General features: G+C 55.4%; 2 protein-coding genes across 2 annotated transcripts in view; one reads left to right on the top strand and one right to left on the bottom strand.

The window, feature by feature from the left end:
- The window catches only part of ELAC2 (elaC homolog 2 (E. coli)), a 31,843-nt gene extending 13,120 nt beyond the window's left edge, over positions 1–18,723 (top strand). The window contains 11 exon segments of the mRNA NM_001243216.1: positions 5,213–5,234; positions 5,237–5,327; positions 6,077–6,173; positions 15,012–15,150; positions 15,430–15,468; positions 15,753–15,862; positions 16,130–16,229; positions 16,314–16,434; positions 16,610–16,688; positions 17,107–17,251; positions 17,647–18,723. Coding sequence (NP_001230145.1) covers positions 5,213–5,234; positions 5,237–5,327; positions 6,077–6,173; positions 15,012–15,150; positions 15,430–15,468; positions 15,753–15,862; positions 16,130–16,229; positions 16,314–16,434; positions 16,610–16,688; positions 17,107–17,251; positions 17,647–17,868 — 1,165 coding nt within the window. The 3' untranslated portion in view covers positions 17,869–18,723.
- ARHGAP44 (Rho GTPase activating protein 44) overlaps positions 18,613–21,577 on the bottom strand; it is a 156,807-nt gene continuing 153,842 nt past the window's right edge. The window contains 1 exon segment of the mRNA XM_021067892.1: positions 18,613–19,611. Coding sequence (XP_020923551.1) covers positions 19,472–19,611 — 140 coding nt within the window. The 3' untranslated portion in view covers positions 18,613–19,471.

Below are 21,577 nucleotides of genomic sequence, written 5' to 3'. Positions count from 1 at the left end.
CCACAGCAAGAGCTCCCTGTTTGTAGATTTTTCGTTAATGGCCAGTGTAGCTGGTATAAGGTGGTACCTCACAGTAGTTTAGATTTACACTTTTCTGATAATTAGCAATGTTGAGCATCTTTGCTTATGTTTTTTGGCCTTCTGTATGTCTGGAGAAATGTCTATTCAGGTCTTCTACCCATTTACTCAGTTTTATTATATTTTTAGTTGTACAGCCACCATCACACCCCAGTTTTTCAACATTTCCATCCCAAACCCTCAGCCCCTCTCCCTACAACCTGTCTCCATTGGTAATCATGAGTTGTGCAGCCTTTGAGTCAGTCTCTGATCTGCAAAGATGCTCGTGATTCCACATGTAAGTGATAACGTACGGCGTTTGTGTCTCAGTGACGAACTGCACTTAGCATGGCAATTTCTAGGTCCATCCATGTTGCTGCAAATGCTCTTGTTTCTTTCCTTTTAATGGCTGGGTAATAATAATCCATCGTGTATATATCCCGAGTCTTCTTTATCCACTTCTCTGTCGATGGGCATTTAGGCTGTGTCCATGTCTTGGCTATTGTATATTGGAGTACATGTATCTTTTTTTTCTCTTTTTTTTTTGTTTTTTTCTAGGCCCTCACCCACGGCCTATGGAGGTTCCCAGGCTAGGGGTCAAATCAGAGCTGTAGCCACCAGCCTACATCACAGCCCCAGCAGTGTGGGATCTGAGCTGCATCTGCAACCTACACCACAGCTCACGGCAATGCCGGATCCTTATCCCACTGAGCGAGGCCAGGGATCAAACCCGCAGCGTCGTTCCTAGTCAGATAACCACTGAGCCACGATGGGAACTCCACATGTATCTTTTTGAGTCATGGTTTTCTCTGGATAGATGCCCAGGAGTGGGATTTCTGGATCAAACAGTAATTCTATTTTTAGTTTTTTGAGGAATCTCCATACCGTTTTCCACAGTGGTTGCACCAGTTTACATTCCCACCAGCAGTGTAAGACCGTTGGCTTTTCTGCACACCCTCTCCTGCACTCATTGCTTGTAGACTTTTTGATGATGGCCATACTGGCTGGTGTAAGGTGGCACCTCATAGTAGTTTTGATTTGCATTTCTCTAATAATGAGTGAGGTTGAAGGTCTTTTCGTATGTTTTTTGGACATCTGTGTGTTGTCTTTGGAGAATTGTCTGTTTAAATCTTCTGCACATTTTTTGATGGGGTTGTTTGGTATTTTGATTTTTTGGTATTGAGCTACAGGAGGCGGTAATATATTTTGGAGATTAATCCCTTGTCAGTCACTTCATTGGCAAATATTTTCTCCCATTCTGTGAGTTGTCTTTTCATTTTGTTTAGGGTTTTCTTTGCTGTGCAGAAACTTTTAAGTTGAATTAGGTCCATTTGTTTGTTTGTATTGTCATTACTCTAGGAGGTGGGTCTAAGAAGATACTGCTGTGGTTCATGTCAGAGAGTGTTTGGCTGTGTTTTTCTCTAAGAGTTTTACAGTCTCCGGGCTGACATTTAGATCTTTACTCCATTTTGAGTTTATTTTTGCATTTGATGTTATGGAGTGTTCTAATTTTATTCTTTTATGTTTAGCTGTACAGTTTTCCCACCACTTATTAAAGAGACTGTCTTTTCTCCACTGTATATTCTTAGCTCCTTCGTCATAGATTAACTGACCATAAGTGCAATGGGTTTATTTCTGGGCTTTCTATCCTGTTTCATTGATCTATATGTCTGTTTTTGTGCCAGTACCACACTGTTTTGATGACTGTAGCTTTGTAGTATAGTCTGACAGGGAGCCCAGTTCCTCCAGCTCCATTTTTCTTTCTCAGGATGGCTCTGGCTATTCTGGGTTTTTTGTGCATCCAAACAAACTTGAAAATACTTTGTTCCAGTTCTGTAAAAAGTGCCATTGGTAATTTGATAGGATTGAATTGCCTGTATATTGCCTTTGGTAACTTAGTCATTTTGACAATATTGATTTTTTCCAATCCAAGAGCATGGTACATCTTTCCATCTGTTTGTGTCATCTTTGTTCATCAGCATCTTACAGTTTTCAGAGTACAGGTCTTTTGTCTCTTTAGGTGGGTTTATTCCTTGGTATTCTGTTCTGTTTTGATGCAATGGTAAATGGGATTGTTTCCCTAATTTCTCTTTCTGATCTTTCATTGTTATTATATAGAAATGCAGTGGATTTCTCTTTTAATTTTATATCCTGCAACTTTACCGCATTCATTGAAGAGTCCTAACAGTTTTCTGGTAGCGTCTTGAGGATTTTCTAGGTAAAGCATCATGTCATCTTCAAACAATGATAGTTTTATTTCTTTTTTTTTTTTTTTTTCCTAATTTGGATTCCTTTCATTTTATTCTTCTCTGATTGCCATGGCTAGGGCTTCCAAAACTATGTCGAATATAAGTGGCAAGCGTGGACATCCTTGTCTTGTTTCTCATCTTGGTGGGATCAGAATTCTTTGAGCTTTTCGCCATTGAGGATGATGTGTGCTGTGGGTTTGTCATACGTGGCCTTTATTACATTGAGGTAGCTTCCCTCTGGGCCCACTTTCTGGAGGGTTGTTATCAGAAATGGGTGTTGGATTTTGTCAGAAACTTTTTCTGCCTCTGTTGAGAGGCCCATATGTTTTTACTGTTCAGTTTGTGAATGTGGTGTATCACCCTGACTCATTTGTGGATATTGAAGAATCTTTACATCCCTGGGGTGAAACTCATTTGATCATGGTGTACGACCCTTTTTTGATGTGTTGCTGTATTCGGTTTGCAAGTGTTTTGTGGAGGATTTTAGCGTCTATGTTCATTAGTGATATTGGCCTATAATTGTCTATTTTTGTGGTGTCTTTGTCTGGTTTTGGTATCACGGTGATGGTGGTCTTATAGTTGGGGAGCTTGGGAGTGTTCCTTCCTCTGCAGCTTTTTGGAATAATATTAGCAGGTTAGGTGTTAACTCTTCTGTAAATGGTTCATGGATTTTGCTCCGGAAGCCATCCAGTTTTAGACCAGATGTTTTTGTTGCAAGTGTTTTAATCAGTTTCAGTGCTTGAGATTGGCCCGTTCATGTTTTCAATTTCTTCTGGTTCTATCTTGGAAGATTGTGCCTTTCTAATAGTTGGTCCATTTTTTTCCTGGGTGGTTAATTTTATTGACCTACAGTTGCTCCTACTAGTTGTTTGTGTTCCTTTCTATTTCTGTGATGTCTGCTGTAACTTCATTTTCATTTCTAATTGTATCAGTTTGAGCCTTCTCTTGGTGAGTCTGGCTAAAGGTTTATCAATTTTGTTGACCTTTTCAAGGAACCAGCTTCTTGTTTCTTTTATTTATTTATTTTGTCTTTTTAGGGCTGCACCTGTGGCATATGGAGGTTCCCAGGCTAGGGGTCCAGTCGGAGCTGCAGCTGCTGGCCTATATCACAGCCACAGCAATGCGGGATCCAAGCCGCATCTGCGACCTACACCACAGCTCATGGCAACACCAGGTCCTTAACCTACTGAGTGAGGCCAGGGATCGAACCCGAGTCCTCATGGTTCCTAGTTGTGTTTGTTAGCACCGAGCCACGACGGGAACTCCTGTTTTCTTAGTTTCTGTCTCGTTTATTTCTGCCCTGACCTTAATGATTGCTTTTACTCACTGGGGGTCTTGTCTTTTGGGGATTTTGTTTGTTCGGTGTGTCTTCTAAGTTATCCGTCTCTGCCTCTGGCTTTTTCTGAGATCTTGGATCATCTTTGCTGTCGTTACTCTAAGTCTTTTTCCGGAAGGTGACTCACCTCCAGTTCACTTAGCTCTTTCTCTGGGGTTTGGCCTTGTTTCGTCATCTGGCTCCTGTTTCTCTGCTGTTTCATCCTGGCCTGCTTTCTGTGTGCTCTCCTTTCTGCAGGCTGTGGGGTGGTAGCCCCCCTTGCTTTGGTGTCCGCCCCCCTTGTGGCCGAAGTTGGTACAGGGGTTTGCTGCAGGCTTCCTGGTGGGAGGGACTGGTGCCTGCCCACTGGTAGGGGGAGCTGAGTCTTGTCCCTCTGGTGGGTGGGGCTTTGTCTCTGGGCGTGATGAGAGGGCTCCGTGCCTGAGAGGCTCCAGGCTCCTCCTCCCAGTGCCAGGCCCCTGGGCTGGGGCACCTGACATAGGGCTCGGAGCTTTCACCCCTGCGGAGAGCCTCTGGGATGTAGTTATTTTCCTGTCTGCAGCGGGGGTCACCCACCTGGGGGTATGGGGTTGCTTCTGTCACAAAAGCACCCCTCTTGCCGTCTCAGTGTGCCTGCTTCTTTGTCTTTGGGTGTAAGGTATCTTCTTTGGTAGCTTCCAGTCTGTTCTGTTGATGGTTGTTCAGCAGTTGGTTGTGATTTTGGTGTTTTCATGAGAGGAGGTGAGCCTAGTCCTTCCGCTGTGCCCTCTGGTCCCTTTCTCTGCCTCTCCTGAGCTCTTTCTCTGGGGGGAGTTCCCTGGCAGCCTAGCAGTTAAGGACCAGCATTGTCACTGCTGTGGTACGGATTTGATCCCTGGCCGGGGCACTTCTGCACGCCGGGTGGTTTGGTGGCTTTACAGCCTGACCCACTGTCTGTCTTTTCCTCTGAGAGTGTCCGTGTCAGGTTGTCAGCAGTGTGCTGGACAGGGATGTTCAGGTGTGACAAGTGTTAGCTGTCAGAACTTTGAGTGGCACTCGTTCCCTTAGGGTAGTTCTTGGAGGGGGATCACGGGGTCAGGGGGGCCCTGCTTAAGGCACCTGGTACGCAGACATCGCTGTCGAGTCCTGTGAGAGGTGCTTCTTGTCCTGCGTCTTTAACTTTTAAAGTCTGAGTCTGGAATGACGTGCACGCCCATGCAGGGCGCGGTGTCTGTTAGGGTCGACCACGTCTGGACACCAGGCACTGTTGTGTTAAATGCCCTCTCCCCTTCCCCAGCCCCCACGGGGATGCTCGATGCGGGTAGGGTCTAGTGAGTAGGGGTCGGGGAGCTGCCCTGGGCGCTCCCACCCTTCCCTTCCCCACCCCAGGGGTCAGTGGTGCGAGGGTGTCCCGTCCTGCTTTGAGCCCAGAGGTTCCGAGGAGCTGGAGCTTCACTGCGAGACCCACTGAGCAGGGAAGGTCCCACCAGCAGGAGGGTGGGGGTGCCGAGCAAGCTCTGCAGATGGACCCCAGGGGTGGCTTCTGGGTATCCAGGGTGCTTCTCGAGGCCCCTCGTTCCCTTTGGTCCCCTGAGCTGCCCTCCTCCTGCAGGGACGCCGTCGTGACCTGCAACCCGAGGAATTCATCGCCGAGGCCATGGAGCTCCCCGGGTTCCGGGAGCGCCTGCAGGAGTACAGGGCGACAGCGCAGGACGACCCGCCGGCAGGTGAGCAGGAGCCCGGGCCGCCTCCGCAGGGGCGCACGGCCCGGGCTTGCTGTGTGTCTGGTGAAGTCAGTGCCTCGCTGTCACAGGGCTTGCCCCTGCCCGGGCCAGTTAGGTGACGGTGACCAGGCTCTGTCCACAAGGCCACGCGGGGTGGAGTGGCGGTTCTGGGACCTCCTGAGAGGTCCTGACAGAACTTGGGGTGGGGACCAGGGCCACTTGGGCTCCAGTCCAGGCTTTGCCCAGAAACGTCCACAGGAGACCCTGGCCACCTTCCCTCACCTGGCTGGGCCTTCCCTGCCCCATCAGGACCTGTGACCTCTTTCTAGTCTTGTTTCCGGCTGGTGGGTGCAGGGGAAAGCTGGGGGAGAGGCAGGCGGCGGGTCAGCCTGTGTCCCGGGAGGACCACTTCTTCCTGCACCTGCTGCGGTTTGCGATGTGATGAGAGGACCTGCTTAGGTCCCAGTGGTGACCGTGAGCATGGCCCTCGGGTCTCTCGGACCCGATCCTGGGAGCCTCTTCCCCTGGGAGCTGGCCCTCACACCCCCCACCCCCCACGCCCGTCCCCGGGGCGGCGCCCTAGCGTAAGAAACGTGCCCTTTGCTGCGTCCGCGACTCCGAGCAGCTGCAGCGAGGCCGGGCCGGGGGCGTCCTTGCTCCCCTCCCCGGGCGGAGGCCCCCAGCCCTCCTGGGGGGAGGCGGGCCCCCCTCTGACCCGAAGATGTGCGCTCCTTCCCTGTGTCTGTCCGCAGAGGAGCGAGGCCGGTACCCGGAGGTGGTCTTCCTGGGGACGGGCTCCGCCATCCCGATGAAGATCCGCAACGTCAGCTCCACGCTCGTCAATGTCAGGTAGCGACGCAGGAGCGCGCGGTTGCTGGACGGAGCCTGCTCCGCCCGCCAGGTGGCGCTCGGGGTCCCCGTGGGGGCCGAGGGCCGGGCCTGTCCCAGCGCCTGCGGGGCCAACGTGGGCCTGAGGGGGCCGCCCAGCCCGGTCCGTCAGGTCCCTGACAAGGCACCCGGTCTGCGGCGCCCGCACCTTGCCAGGAGGCGGTCTGGGTCCCTCACCCTGCATGGGACTCATGTGAAGACCAACCTCCCGTCTTCCCATCGCGTCCCGCAGCCGGGGGCCCAGACCCGGGCCGGGGCTCGCCATCCCTCGAACCAGCACGGCTGGTGGCGAAGCGGCTCCTGGGCTCTTGCGCTTGTTTCGTGCGTCCCCTCGAGCCCAGGGTTTGCCTGGCGTCATTTGTGCGCAGGGGGAGTGAGCAGGGGCCGTGAGGTGGCGGGGTGCTCGTGCAGGGGTGTCTGCAGGGAGCCAGGCTGCTTGTTTGTAAATTTCACTTTGCACCCGGCTGGCAAACCAGCGAATAAATGAGTCGCGTATACGCAGAGACGATAAGAGGTTGCTGTGACAGGGCGTTCCTGGCAGACGGCTGTGGCCTTTCCCGGGTGTGCAGGCCTGTCCCCACTCCAGGGTCCCCCAGGGTAACTCTGGCACCTGGAGCGTGGAGTCTGTCTGTGAAGGCAGGGGAAGGGCTGTTGGGTGGAAGCTCCCGAGCTTTCCTGAGGTGCTCCTGGGGCCAAGTGGCTGCGGGGTAGTGACGTCTCTCTGGGGCCCTGGACGGGCATCGGCAGCCCAGCCACTGCGGGAGAGTCAGAGCATCTGGGGCTCCTCTGCACGATGCCGTCCTGGCAGCCCCGGCGGCCCCACCACACTCCGTCTAAGTGGCCTCCGGACCCTCATCACAGAACCTTCTAGAGGCCCCGCATCTGTGCAGCTCTGGATACTCAGCCTGTGCTTCACAGGGCATCAGGGTCCACGGATGCCTTCTTAAAATTTATTTTTTTTAATTTGAGGGGTTTTTTCCCTTAAAGTATATTGATTTACAGTGTCGTGTCAGTTTCTCCCATACAGCAGAGTGACTCGGTCACACGCACAGATACATTCCTCTTCTCGTGTTGTCTTCCATCATGTTCTGTCCCACAGAGCGGATGTAGTTCCCTGTGCTGTACACAGGACCTCGTTGCTTATCCATCGCAAATGTCATAGTCCGCACCTGCCAATCCCAAACTGCCTGTCCATCCCACTCCCTCCCCCTTGGCAACCACAAGTCTGTTCTCTGCGTCTCTGAGTCTGTTTTTATTCTGTAGACAGGTTCGTTTTAGATTCCACACATTAGTGATATCATGTGGGGTTTGTCTTTCTCTTTCTGACTTAGTATGGGAATCTCTAGTTGAATCCGTATTGCTGCAAATGTCATTATTTCATTCTTTTGAGGGCTGAGTAGTATTCCGTGGTGTGTATGTACCACATCTTCTTCATCCGTTCACCTGCTGACGGACGTGTCGGTTGTTTCCATGTCTCGGCTGTTGTGACGAGTGCTGCCGTGGACATAGGGGCGCGTGTATCCTTTTGATGGAAGTTGCGTCCGCATGTATGCCCAGGAGCGGGCTGGCTGGGTCGTACGGTAGGTTCTAGACTTGGTGTTCTGAGGAACCTCCTTACTGATCTCCACAGTGGTTGTGCCAGTTTCCATCCCCACCAGCAGTGCAGGAGGGCTCCCCTTTCTCCACACCCCCTCCAGCCTTTGTTTCCTGTGAACTTGCTAGTGATGGCCATTCTGACCGCTGTGAGGTGGTCCCTCATGGGAGTTTGGCGTTTCCCTGGTTACCAGGCACGTTGAGCGTGTTCCTGAACCTGTTGGCCATCTGTGTGTCGTCGTTAGGGAGATGTCTGTTGAGGTCTGCTCGTTTTTTGATTGGGTTGGTGGTTTTTTTTGTCTTTGGGTTGTATGACTTGTTTGTATATTTTGCAGAGTCACCCCTGTCGGTGACATCGTTTGCAACTGTTTTCTCCCGTTCCATAGGTTTTGTTATTTTATGGTTTCCCTTGCTGTGCAAACACCTGTTCAGTTAGGTCCCATTTGCTCATTTTTGTTTTTATTTTCATTGCCTTGGGAGACTGGCTTAAAACATTTGTGTGGTTGAGGTCAGAATGTTTTTGTCTCTTCTCTTCTAGGAGTTACATGCTATCTGTGTTTGTCTTTTAGCGGTTTTAAGTTTATTTTTGTGCACGGTGTGAGGGTGCATTCTAGCTTCGTTGATTTACATGCGACTGTCCAGTTTGCCCAGCACCACTTGCTGAAGAGACTGTCTTTTTTCCCATTTTGTATTCTTGCCTCCTTTATCATAGATTAATTGACCTCTGGGTTTGTTTCTGGGTTCCCTGTTCTGTTCCATTGGTCTGTCTGTCTTGGTACCAGTTCCACACTGCCTTGATGACTGTGGCTTTGTAATATTGCTTGAAGTCTGGGAGAGTTATATGCCTCCTGCTTGGTTTTTGTTCCTCAGGATTGCTTTGGCAATTCTGGGTCTTTTATGGCTCCATGTAAATTTTGGATTAGTCTAGTCCTGTAAAAAATGGCATGGATCATTTCATAGGGATTGCATTCAATCCGTAGATTGCTTTACGTATACTATGGTCATTGTGGAAAAATTCTTCCAATCTGGGATCATGGTGTGTCTTACTGTTTCTTTAAATCCTTTTTAATTTTCTTTCTTCATGATTTATTGTTCTCAGCATATGATAAGTTTTTTGCTTCCTTAGGTTTATTCCTAGGTATTTTATTTTGGGGAGGTGCCACTTTAGAGGGTAATTTTTTATATTCCTTTTCCAGTATTTCATTGTTAGTATACAGAAATGCAACCGGTTTCTGAATGTTAATCTTGAGTGTTGCTACTTTGCTGAATTTATCAGATTGAGTAGTTTTTCTGTGGAATCCTTAAGGTTTTCTATATCATGTCATCTGCATAGAGTGACAGTTTTACCTCTTCTCTTCCAGTTTGGGTACCTTCGATTTGATTTGTTTGTCTGATTGCTGTGGCTAGGACTTCCAATACGAGGTTGAATAAAAGTGGTGAGAGTGGGCATCCTTGTCTTGTTTCAGATTTTAGTGGGAAGGCTCTCAGCTTTTCTCCTTTGAGTATTGTATTGGTTGTGGGATTGTCATAAATGACTTTTATGTTGCAAGATAAGTTCTGTCTATACCCGCTTTGGTGAGTTTTGATCAGAATGGATGCTGAATCTTGTCAGATGGTTTTTCTGCATTGGTACAATCACGTGATTTTTTTATTTTTCTTTTGTTCATGTGTATGACATTGATTTTGCGTATGTTGAAGCGTCTTTGTGAACTTTGGGTGCATCCTACTGGGTCGTGGTGTATGATCTTTTTTTTTGTCTTTTGTCTTTTGTTGTTGTTGTTGTTGTTGTTATTTCTTGGGCCGCTCCCGTGGCATATGGAGGTTCCCAGGCTAGGGGTCGAATCGGAGCTGTAGCCACCGGCCTACGCCAGAGCCACAGCAACGCGGGATCCGAGCCGCGTCTGCAACCTACACCACAGCTCACGGCAACGCCGGATCGTTAACCCACTGAGCAAGGGCAGGGACCGAACCCGCAACCTCATGGTTCCTAGTAGGATTCGTTAACCCCTGCGCCATGACGGGAACTCCGTATGATCTTTTTTATGTGTCATTGGATTTGGTTGGCTAAAATTTTGTTGAGAAACTTTGTATCTATATTCATTGAAAATATTGGCCTAAAATTTTTTGCTGGGTAGTGTCTGTCTGGTTTTGGTGTTTGGGTGATGGATTCACAGAACGTTTTTGGGAGTGTGGAGTGTTCCTTCTTGAGTCTTGGAAAAGTTTAAGAAGGATTGGTATAAGTTCTTCCTTGCGTGTTTTGGTAGAATTCACCTGTGAAGCCGTCTGGTCCTGGACTTGTGTTGGTAGGGAGTTTTGAAATTACATGTTCAATGTATAGTGATTGATCTGTTCAAGTCCTCTATTTCGTCTTGCTTTAGTTTTGGTGGACTGTATGTTTCTAGAAAGTTGTCCATTTCTTCTGGGTTGTCAAGTTTGGCGTATAATTGTTCAGAGTATTGTCTTACGGTTTTTTGTATTTCTGCAGTATTGGTTGAGGTTTCTCCGTTTTCATTTCTTACTTTGTTCGAGTTCTTGCTCTCTTCCTGGTGAGTCTGGCCGGAAGTTTGTAAATTTTGTTTACCTGTTCGTTTTTTACTGTTCTTTTCAGATCTATGTTATTAGTTTCCTCCTTGTTCTTGATGATTTCCTTCCTTCTGCTGACTAGATTTTGTTGTTCTTTTTCTGATTTTTCTAGGAGGTAGGTTAGGTCGTTTGAGGTTGTCTTTGCTTTGAGGAAGGCCTGTGTTGCTGCGAACGTCCCTGTAGGGACTGCGTGTGTGAGGTCCCAAGGATCTTGTGTGGGTGTGTGTTCACTGCCGTCTGTCTCAAGGTGGTTTTAATCTCCTTTTGGATGTCCACACTGACCTGTAGGTTTTTCCTGGCATGCTGTTTAGTTTCCATGCGGTCAGTTTCTTCTCATTTCTTTTCCTGTGGTTGATTTCTGGTTTCAGGGCATCGTGTCCAGGGAAGATGCTTGAAATAATTTCTCTACCCTTGTATTTGCTGAGGTTTGTTTTGTGCCCAGTATGGTGTTAACCCTAGATACTTTTATCATTAGAAAGTGTTCTCCTTTATCTGTCTTCATGCCTTTGTTTTCGTCTGTTTTGTCTGGTGAGTATTGCCACTCCCACGTTGCTGTCATTTCCATTTGCAAGAAATAGTTGTTTTTCCTATCCCCTCACTTTCAGTTTATATTTGTCCTTTGCCCTAAGGTAGGTCTCTTGTAGGCAGCATATTGTAGGCTCTTGTTTTTTTAATCAAGTCTGCCACCCTGTCTTTTGGTTGGAGAATTTAGTGCATCAGCATCTGTGGTAATTATGGGTAAATGTTTTCATGGCCTTTTCAAACCTGTTTGCCAGTTGATTCTAGGTTTCGCCTTTATTCCTTTGGTTGAGTGATTTCCTTTTATTTTATGCTTGTGCCTGCTTCTCTTTGGTTTTGCAGATGTGGTGGTTGATTTGTGGTTGCCTTGTGTCTCAAGTGCTAACCCCTTCTCGTATCAGCTTGCTTTTAGACTCATGCAGGCTCGAGCGCGTTCTAGACTCTGGACTCTCCTCCCCACATCGTGCGGCTTGGATGGCCTCTCTCAGCTTCGTGCTGGTCCTGCTGCTGTCCTTGTGTTTATACTCACTTGCACAAAGAGTGGTGGTGGTTTTCCTTTTTAATCTTACACTGCCTTCAAGGACATTCCAATTATGTTTCCTCCGTCCTGTTTTATCCTTCTGTCCTCTTTAGAGGACACTTTTTAAAATTTCTTTTAAGATTTTAAGGTAGTGCTGTATTATTTTAGTTTTTGCTTGTCTGAGAAATGCCCTGTTTTTCTTTCCATTTTAAGTGATAATCTAGCTGGGTATACTAGGTTGCCAGTTTTCCCTTTTGGAACTTTATATGTGTCCTGCACCTCTCCTCTGGCCACTAGTATTTCTGTAGAGAAATCAGCCGACAGCCTCCTGGGGGGTTCCCTTGTAAATAACTCTTTTTCTCTTGCTGTCTTTAGGAATCCTCTCATCATCTTTAACTTTTGCCATTTTTGTCATATGTCTTGGTGTGGGTCTGTTTGGATTCAGCTTGTTTGGGGCCCTCTGTGCTTCTTGTATCTGGGTATCTGTTTCCCTCTTTAGATTTGGGACATTTTCAGCCATAATTTCTACAAATATATTTTCAGTCCACTTTTCTTTTTCTTCTCCTGAAATCCCTGTAATGCGTAGGTGGGCATGGCTTATATATTATCCCACAGATGACCTATATTGCTTTCGTTTTGGTTTTCATTTGGTTTTCTGGCTGCTGTCTTTTTTTTTTTTTTTTTTTTTGTCTTTTTGCCATTTCTTGGGCTGCTCCCGCGGCATATGGAGGTTCCCAGGCTAGGGGTCGAATCGGAGCTGTAGCCACCAGCCTACGCCAGAGCCACAGCAACGCAGGATCCGAGCCGCGTCTGCAACCTACCCCACAGCTCACGGCAACGCTGGATCCCTGACCCACCGAGCAAGGGCAGGGATCGAACCCGCAACCTTATGGTTCCTAGTCGGATTCGTTAACTGCAGAGCCACGACGGGAACTCCTCTATCTGCTGTCTAATTGGCTGATTTCCATTGCTCTTTCTCCCAAGCCACTTCCTCGTTCCTCTGCATTATGCAGTAGGTTGTTCAGTTCCTTTACCTCAACTTTCGTCTTGGCAGATGACTCTTTTAATTTTCTTGGCTCCTCATAGTTTCTAGTTCCTGTTGGAAGGGGTCTGTGTACGAGTGGTAGCCTTTTTAAATTGCTTCAGTATCTCCTTACCTCTTCTTGAACCCGTGTCTGTTTGACTGCAGAGGTCTGATGGTTTGCTTCTTCAGGGGGAATCTCCTGTTCTTTCCACAGCAAACGGTTCCTGCGCGCCTTCATTTTCCTTCTGTTTTTTCTTACTCTGAGTTTAGGGAAGACAATTACCTACTGTAGCTTTAGAGGGCATTTTGCCTGCAGGAGCGCCCCTGCTTAGCTTGTGAAGCCTTTTATTGGCGTGAGGGCTGCCGTTGGTGTGGGTGCTTGCCGCCTCTTTCCTCGGTCTGTGCAGCTGTTATCCCCTTGATAGGGGGTGTGCAGGTTCACGGCCCGTTGGGGCTTCCAGGGAGCTGGGGGACCTGGACGCCAGGCCCCTGGCAGTGGTGAGGACCCCCGGGGAGGCGGGGGCAGCAGGCTCCTGGTGGCTGGTCCCTGGGCAGTGGCAGTGACCCTGGGAGGTGGCACCCCCCTCAGAGTCCAGGATGGCTGTGGTGGTTTGCACCTGACCCCCGAGAGCCCTCGTGCCTGCGGAGCAGGGTGTTCCCGTGGTGGTCCCGTCCTCCTCCCAGGCTCGCCCCAGCAGTGGCCCCTGGCGTCTCCCAGGGGCCCAGGCCGCCTCCCATGCTCCCCCGGCTGTGTGCGCCCTCCCCGCTTCCCCCGGGCGGTCTCTGTGCGGCCACCCCGTCCTCTCCCTGGAACCGGCCTCCTCCGAGCCCGAGTCTCGGCCCCGGCCCCTTGCAGGCGCCTCGGGCTGTGGTGTCCGGGAGGGAGCCGTGGTCTGTGGGGCTCGCGCTCGGCTTCCCCCTCCCCCCAGTCCAGCTGCTGCGCTTCGCCCTGCGGCTCCGAGGCCCCTCGATCTCGCCGAGCGCCCCGTCAGTGGGAGGCTCCCCGGGGCGGGGTGCTTTCCTCTTTCACGGCCCTCAGGAGTGGGTTCCGTCCTCACTCCCGTCCTGCCTCTCTTTTCCTTCTGCTCTGCCCAGTTACGGGGAGGCTTTTCGTGCCCTCTTTGGAGTCTGAGGTCTTCTGCCAACGCTCAGTAGATGCTCTGTGCTAATTGTTCTCCATGTAGATGGCTTTTTTTTGGATCTTTTTATGGCCGCACGCACAGCATACGGAGGTTCCCAGGCTAGGGGTCAAGTTGGAGCTACAGCTGCTGGCCTACACCACAGCCACAGCAACGCCAGATCCGAGCTGCATCTGCGACCACCCCACAGCTCATGGCCACGCTGGATCCTTCACCCATGGAGCAAGGCCAGGGATCAAACCCGCATCCTCGTGAATACTAGTAGGGTTCGTTACCATTGAGCTGCCACAGGAGCTCCCTAGATGGTTTATTAATGTGTTTGTGGGAGATGCTAAGTGCCACATCTTATTCTTTTGCTGTTTTGATGCCTCCCCCAACTGTCCCCAAGATGCCTGACTGAGCGGAGGTTGGGGGCCTGCCCTCCTGCCTCAGGACGTCTGTGCTGACGGCCGGGCGGGGCCACCCCTGCTCAGGGACCTGTGAGGTGCAGCACGAGTGTGGGTGCAGAGTCCCTCTGTGCGGCTGGGGGCGGGGGGCGTAACCTTGGGCAGTTTCTTGCTGTCCCTGGGCCCCAGCAGTCGGGGGTGCGGGTAGCTCAGGGGGGAAGGTGCCATCCTGGCTGTCCCCTCAGACACCTGCGCGGGGAGGTGGCTCACGCAGCTGGGGCGCAGGGGCAGAGACACCCCACTGACTGCCGGGAGGGGGGCAGGTTCTGTGTCGGGGGCTCCAGAAGGGCCAGTCGTGGGGCCCAGGTGGGCGCCAGACGCCCAGGAGCGGTGCCTGTCATGCGTCTGCAGGCGCCCAGGTAACTGGCGGCCCCTCCTTGCTGAGGCCAGAGCACAGGCTTCCGTCAGGCTTCGTTTGTGCTCTTGGGTCGCTTCCCTTTGGAGCAGCTGCTCTTTCTAGGAGGCCGGGCAGAGGCTGGTATAGAGGCACCCAGGGTGTCTTGGTGAGCTGGACGGGCTGGGACCAGGGGCCCGGGGTGGGTTCTAGAACTGACACTACAACAGAATCCCTCCCTCAGTGTTTTCTTGTACATGTAACTTTTTGGAGACGTAGTTGATTTCCTGTGCTGATCTCTGCCGCGCAGCAGCGTGGCCGCGTTGGGCTGGTGTGTTCTCTTCTGTGCTCTTTCCCTACAGTTTACTGCAGGGTAGCGCATCTCGTCCCCTGTGCATCCATCCTCTGTGTGCTCCTTTGCACCTGCTCGTCCCAGCCTCCTCCCCACTCCTTTCCCGGGCATCCCTCCCCTCGGCAACCACAGGTCTGTTCTCTGCTCCTCAAAGTGTCTGTTTCCGTGATAGGGTCATTCGTGTCGCGTTTTAGAGTCCGCCGGCTCCTGATGGGCGCTGAGGCCGTGGGAGAGGAAACGGGGGCCTTGGCCGCCCTCTCTGAGTGGAAATATCCCCCCCCACCCCCAGCTCCGACACGACCCTGTTGCTGGACTGTGGGGAGGGCACATTCGGGCAGCTGTGCCGCCACTACGGAGACGACGTGGACCGGGTCCTGGGCGCCCTGGCTGCCGTGTTCGTGTCCCACTTGCACGCAGATCACCACACAGTGAGTGGACGCTCCTGCTGGTCCCGCCTGCCCGGGGCTCGGGGCTGTCGCCTCGCTATGCCCTGGCACGGGTGTTATGCAGCCAGGGCTCCTCCCTCCATGCAGCTGCTCATGGAGGGCGAGCAGCTGCGTCTGCCCAGGGCACAGGGTCACGGGCATCAGAGGGAGGGTGGCCGGCGGAGAGCTTGGAGCTCCTGCAAGATGGGGACCCCCAGGGTCGAACTTCAGGGGGAAGGTGGGGCTTGGACCTGGCTGATCCCTGTCCCCCCACCCCCCCAGGGCTTGTTGAACATCCTGCTGCAGAGGGAGCGAGCTCTGGTGAGTTGCACCTGCTTTTATTGCTATTCTGTGTTTCCTCGGAACTTGCACGTGCACACACGCAAGGACAGACGCAGCCCTGCGTCCTGCTCCAAGCCCTTCTCACCGAAATGTCCGCCTTGGAGTCTTCTGCTCTGGTCACAGCGTGCAGCGGCTCAGTGCGGGATCTCAGTTCCCAGGCCCGGGGTTGACCCCAGGCCGCAGTGGTGAAAGCCCTGCGTCCTAAGCCCTGGACCTCCCGGGAGCCCCCTGCCCCGGGTTCTCCTCTTGCCCTTTGGTTTCAGGCGTCGCTGGGAAGGCCGCTCCGCCCTCTGCTCGTGGTCGCCCCGACCCAGCTCAGGACCTGGCTCCAGCAGTACCACAACCACTGCCAGCAGGTGCTTCAGCACGTCAGGTAAACGGCCGCCTCCGGGCAGCGGAGGCGTCCCTGGTGGTCCCGGGCTGCCCTCCAGTCGCCACGTGGCTCTGCTCCGATGCGCTCCTCCCCTGCCGCCCGCGTCAGTTCTCGGCCTGTTTCCGGGCCTCTGCCAGCACCTCACCCTCGGGCCGCTCCAGGGCCGCTGTCGCCACGGTGCCCTGTAGGGATCGGGTTCGGGCTCTCCAGCCGGAGACGCAGCATCAAGGGACATGTTTGTTTTTTACACGTTTTATCTTCTCACAGTGTTATTCCTGCCAAATGCCTTCAGCAGGGAGCTGAGGTCTCCAACCCTGACATCGAAAGGTTGATTAGTTTGCTGCTGGAAACATGCGGCCTGAAGGAGGTAGGGCGGCCGGCGGTGCAGTGCGGGGGGGTGCCCGGGGACACGTGACGTGGGCTGGCCCTCAGCCGGTCCCTGGCCCCTCAGTTCCAGACCTGCCTGGTCCGGCACTGCAAGCACGCGTTTGGCTGTGCGCTGGTGCACCCCTCTGGCTGGAAGCTGGTCTACTCGGGGGACACCATGCCCTGCGAGGCTCTGGTCCAGATGGGTGAGTGGGGGACCCGGCCCCCGACGGCCCCGCTGTCACCTGGTCCAGATGGGTGAGTGGGGGGCCCCGGCCCCCGACGGCCCCCGGCTGTCATCTCGGCACGCAGACAGGCCGCGGGGCCCGGGTGGGCGCTGCGCAGAGCCCGGGCAGGTGCAGCTCCCTGTGCTGACTCTAGGGAAGGACGCCACCCTCCTGATCCACGAGGCCACGCTGGAAGACGGGCTGGAGGAGGAAGCCGTGGAGAAGACACACAGGTAGCGGCACCCTTGTCACTGCGTGTCCCCCCACTTGGTGACGCCGTGAGCAACCTGTGTCCTCTGGGGATGCCGGGCCGCCTGCTTCTCACCAAGGGCTGCGGGGCTCCTGAGCGCGGGTGGTTCGCTGCGGGCCCCGGCGAGGTCCGGGGGCCCCGCGAACAGTGCAGTTTGCTGGGTGGGCTGGGAGCCGGCGAGGGGGTGAGGTGGGGCCCGGTATCGGGTTGTTGATATTAGGAGAAGCCTTGTCCCCAAGAAGAGCTGTGGCTTCAGGGACCCTCATGGGGGAGGTTTGACAGCACAGAGCCTGGGCTTTGCCCGGAGGTGGCAGGAGCCCGGCCCCCGGGGGCCAGAGCAGAGCCGGGGCAGGGGTCTGTCTGCGCGGCGCCCCCAGCCTCGCCCCGCCGCTCTCCTGCAGCACCACGTCTCAGGCCATCGGCGTGGGCATGCGCATGCACGCGGAGTTCGTCCTGCTGAACCACTTCAGCCAGCGCTACGCCAAGATCCCGCTCTTCAGCCCCGACTTCACCGAGAAAGTGGGCATCGCCTTTGACCACATGAAGGTCCGGTGCTGCCCGGGCAGACGCCCTCCACCCACACGGGTCACCACCAGCACAGCCTCTGGACAGAGTCCATGGGGAGCCTCATGGAGGCTTGGGGCCCAGGCTGTCCGCACGGTGGTCATTTATGCCTCTGTGCAGTGTGCTCCGCAGCGGCAAAGCTGGGCCCGTGCCCGGCCTGGGCCTGGGGTGGGGAGTCCCAGGAGCCTGTGCCCCCGGGCCTGGGGTGGGGAGTCCCAGGAGCCTGGTCTCCTCCGTGACGTCCCGCCTCTCCCCACGGCCCAGTCTTTCTTTCCATCTGTATCTGCTGAAGGCTTAGCCGCTGCCCGGGGGCTGGACTGTGGTGGCCTCACTCCAGCCCCTCTGAAGTGTGTCCTTGTCCTCGTCCTGCCTCTTAGGTCAGCCTGGGAGACCTCCCGACCGTGCCCAAGCTGATGGCGCCGCTGAAGGCCCTGTTCGCGGGCGACCTGGAGGAGATGGAGGAGCGCAGGGAGAAGCGGGAACTGCGGCAGGTGCGGGCGGCCCTGCTCGCGGAGGTCGGGGATGGGGAGCCCCCCCAGAAACGGGCCCACGCCGAGCGGCCCCCGAGCCCGCAGAGCAAGAAGGTCAGGGCCCAGTAGAGGCACGCGGAGCCGCTGCCGGTGGAGGAAGCGTGGAAGCGTCTGGATTTAAAGCATCGCGTGGGACGGGAGCGCCACCCACCCCTGCGGCGGCCCAGCCCGGGAGCGCCAGGCTGCGGACGTGGCTCTGTGGTAACCTGGCCTCCAAGACCAGCCTCCTGAGGACAGCACCGCAGTGCGCTGGGCACCTGCCTGTTGGCCCAGGTACCAGGTACCCACCGTGCCCAGAAGTGGCATGATCCCGCCCAGGGCCCCCGGAGCCTGTCCCTAGGGCCACCACCCCTGTGCAGCCTCGTACCTTGGTGGAAATCAAGTGCTGATTCACCACAGTGGTAGGTGACGGGCCGGGCCCATGCAGTGGCGTGGCAGCGCCAGTCTTGCCCGTCGTGCCGGGGCCTGCATGGACGAGCCCCGCAGTGCCCTTTGGGGTGTTGGGAAGTACCGCGCACGCCAGGCTCCCTTGCCCTGCTGGTGATCTCAGGCCTCCTCCTGAGGCAGCACGTGGCATGACTCCCAGGTGGCCACGAGCTTCTTATCATTAAAACAAGATGGGCCACGCTCAGGGATAATAAATCTATTTTAATAACATTACTTTGGACAACTGTTTGTACACGTGTTTAAAGGTAGCTCTCGACCCCGGGCTCCATGGCGAATTGGGTACTGAGCGGCCCCGCCGGGAAGCGAGCAAAGCCGTCACATCAGACACCTGCAGGCCCCCCGCAGGAAGAGGGGTGTTTTGTACCTTGGTGGGAAAAATAACTACGCGTTTAAATTTTTCTCATTGTACACCTGTACAGTGGTTGAGACTGAGTGGTTCAAATTAAACAAATATAGATTTCATATATACAAATATTATATCATGTGTAGGTACGTCTATGGTAGAGGGATGGACCTGGAAGGCTGGACTTGGCATGCATGAGGCGCGGCTCCCGCTCCCTTCACCTGCGTGGCCACGGCTCCCAGGGCGGACGGCACGAGGTGCGGGGTGAGCAGAGCTGTCCGCACCCAGGGCCGTTCGGCCTCCCTCTCTGCGCTTCGGGTAACTTTATTGCTATTCACGGGGACCTCCGGGAGAGGCTGGCGCCCGGGGGCGGGGGGGGTGCAGTGACGGAGGGCCCCCGCTCAGCAAGGGGGCCCGGGGAGCCCCCTTGGGGCCCTCCAGACGCACAGGTCGTCCTTTAAAGTCAGAAACACGGGAGAGGAAAGGGGCGTCCGTCCAGGGTGGGGAGCATTTCGACTGTTGGGAAGTGAGACGTAACTTGTTTTCAGCCGTTTCCTTTCACGCCCAAGGGTTTTGGTTCACGCTGGCCGGCCCCCCTCTGCCCTCAGGCGGCGCGGGCAGGCGGGCGCCCCGGGCTGCGGGCCACCGGCCCCTCCGCACCCCACCGGTGCGGGTCGTTTCCGACACACCGGCCCGTGCGTGGCGAGGGCCGCCAATGGGCGTGGAGGCTGGAAGTGCATCGAAATAGGCACAAAGTCAAAAGGCAAAGATCAGACGAGAGGCCAGAGTCACTGCCCGGAGGGAAGGGACGCCCTCGGCCCCACTGCCACCTGCAGACCCCAACCTGGCCTTGGCAGTGACGGCCGGAGCCCGCGGCGCCCGTCAGAGGGCCGTGCTCTCAGATTCCTCCTCCGAGTCCCTCTTCTCGGCCCCCGCGTGTCGCCGTCCGTGCTCCAGGGGACCCGGGCGCAGCGGCGGCCCCAGCTCGACGTGGATGGCGGGGACGTCAAAGTGGACGAGCTCTGCGGGCGGCAGAGAGAGGCGGCTGAAGGCCGGCGGCAGGGACGGCAGGTGGGGCGCTGGTTTGGGGGCAGGGGAAGCGCCTGCTGCGGGGCGGGGGCGCCGGCCTGCTCTGCTGCTGTCCCGCCAGTCCGGGGACCCAGCCGCCGGCCCTGCCCACTGGTTCCGGCCCTCGGGCCGGCCCCCCAGCCCGGCCTCATGATACTTACTCTCCAGAAAGCAGGTGCCTTCTGGGCAGGTCTCAGTGCCACCCTCCTGGGGATCTCAGGGCTGCATTTAGTTCCCTCAGGGCTGGAGGGGTAGGGGGCCCCTGTGCCACCACGGCCGGGACGTTGAGGTAGCTGGTGGTGCAGGACCCCAGCTGCCCCTCCTGGCCCTGGGGGAGCCCTGCAGGGGCACTGGAAGGGCCCTTCCCAGGAGGGGAGCAGGAGAAGGGACCGAGGCAGCAGGGCTCTGGGTGGTGCAGGCCACAGTGCTCGGGGGCTGGACCCTGGCATCTGTCGCTCAGTCCAGCTTCTCCCTCCCTGGCTGCGCTCAGGATACGGGACGGGCACCTGGACAGGGAGCAGCCCTCGGCCAGACGGGGGTGTGGGGTTGTGGGGTGCATCCTTCTTGTTTGTAAAACAGATGTGCTGCCCAAGGAACCACCACGGCAGGTGGACAGACAGACATTTGGATACTGTCCAAAAAGAAACAAGCACTGGGACAGAGGCCCCTCTCTCTCCACCCTCCCCAACTGCCCCAAGATGCCTGACTGAGCAGCGCGGCACAAGTGTGGGTGCAGAGTCCCCTCTGTGCGGCTGGGGGCGGGGGGCGTAACCTTGGGCAGTTTCTTGCTGTCCCTGGGCCCCAGCAGTCGGGGTGCGGGTAGCTCAGGGGGGAAGGTGCCATCCTGGCTGTCCCTCAGACACCTGCGCAGGGACGTGGCTCAGGCAGCTGGGGCGCAGGGGCAGAGACACCCCACTGACTGCCGGGAGGGGGCTGGTCCTGTGTCGGGGGCTCCAGAAGGGCCAGTCGTGGGGCCCAGGTGGGCGCCAGATGCCCGGGAGTGGTGCCTGTCACGCGTCTGCAGGCGCCCAGGTAACTGGCGGCCCCTCCTTGCTGAGGCCAGAGCACAGGCTTCCGTCAGGCTTCGTTTGTGCTCTTGGGTCGCTTCCCTTTGGAGCAGCTGCTCTTTCTAGGGGGCCAGGCAGAGGCTGGTATAGAGGTGCCCGGGGTGTCTCAGCTGGACGGAGAGGCCCTGGCCACTCTAGACATGCTGGGGACCAGGAGTTCAGGGTGGTAGGTTCTAGAACCGACACTAGGTTCCCTGCCTTCCCTAAGCTGGGGTGCACCTGAGCCTCCAAACATAGGACACACGTATGCAGCAGGTGGCCCGGTGACACAGACACATGGTGTGACAGACAGGGCCGTCTCCCCTTCATTCCAGACAACAGTGAGGGGGAGTAGCTGGGGTGAGGGGACAAGCGGGGCCTGGATGTGTCCCCCACCTCCTTCCGAGAAGAGGAAGGAGGCCCGTGAGCCGCAGCCTCTGCGGGAGGCGCCGTGCGGGTGGGGCGCATGCAGAGCGCGGAGCTGCGGCCTGGCTGCGAGCGGAAGGGGCCAGGCCGGGGCCGCTTACCCTGAATCCCCCTCACACGTATCCACAACCGCGTCCCCCGTGTCACACAGCTGCAAGAACACAGTGACAGGATGGGGAGAGAGGAACACGATGAGACGAGAACAGAACACAGACCAGCACCACAGACGGGCCACGCCGGACCACAGCCCCCCTGCTCCGGGACTGTCCTGGGGGCGAGAGGCCCGCTCACGGGAGCAGGGCTGAGCCGGACCCCTCCACCGCCCATGTCCCTTCCCCGGGGCTGGGAGAGCAGCCCCTCCAGCCCGCAGGGCAGCGGCCCAGGCCGCCTCCCATCACAGGTTCTCCCGAAAAAGAGCCTCCAGCGCAGGCTGCGTTCACAGGCTCTG

Source organism: Sus scrofa, chromosome 12 (assembly GCF_000003025.6).
Source record: "Sus scrofa isolate TJ Tabasco breed Duroc chromosome 12, Sscrofa11.1, whole genome shotgun sequence".
Taxonomy (NCBI): Eukaryota; Metazoa; Chordata; class Mammalia; order Artiodactyla; family Suidae; genus Sus; species Sus scrofa.
Note: the sequence above shows the minus strand (reverse complement) of the source record. Positions and strands in the feature narration are given on the sequence as shown.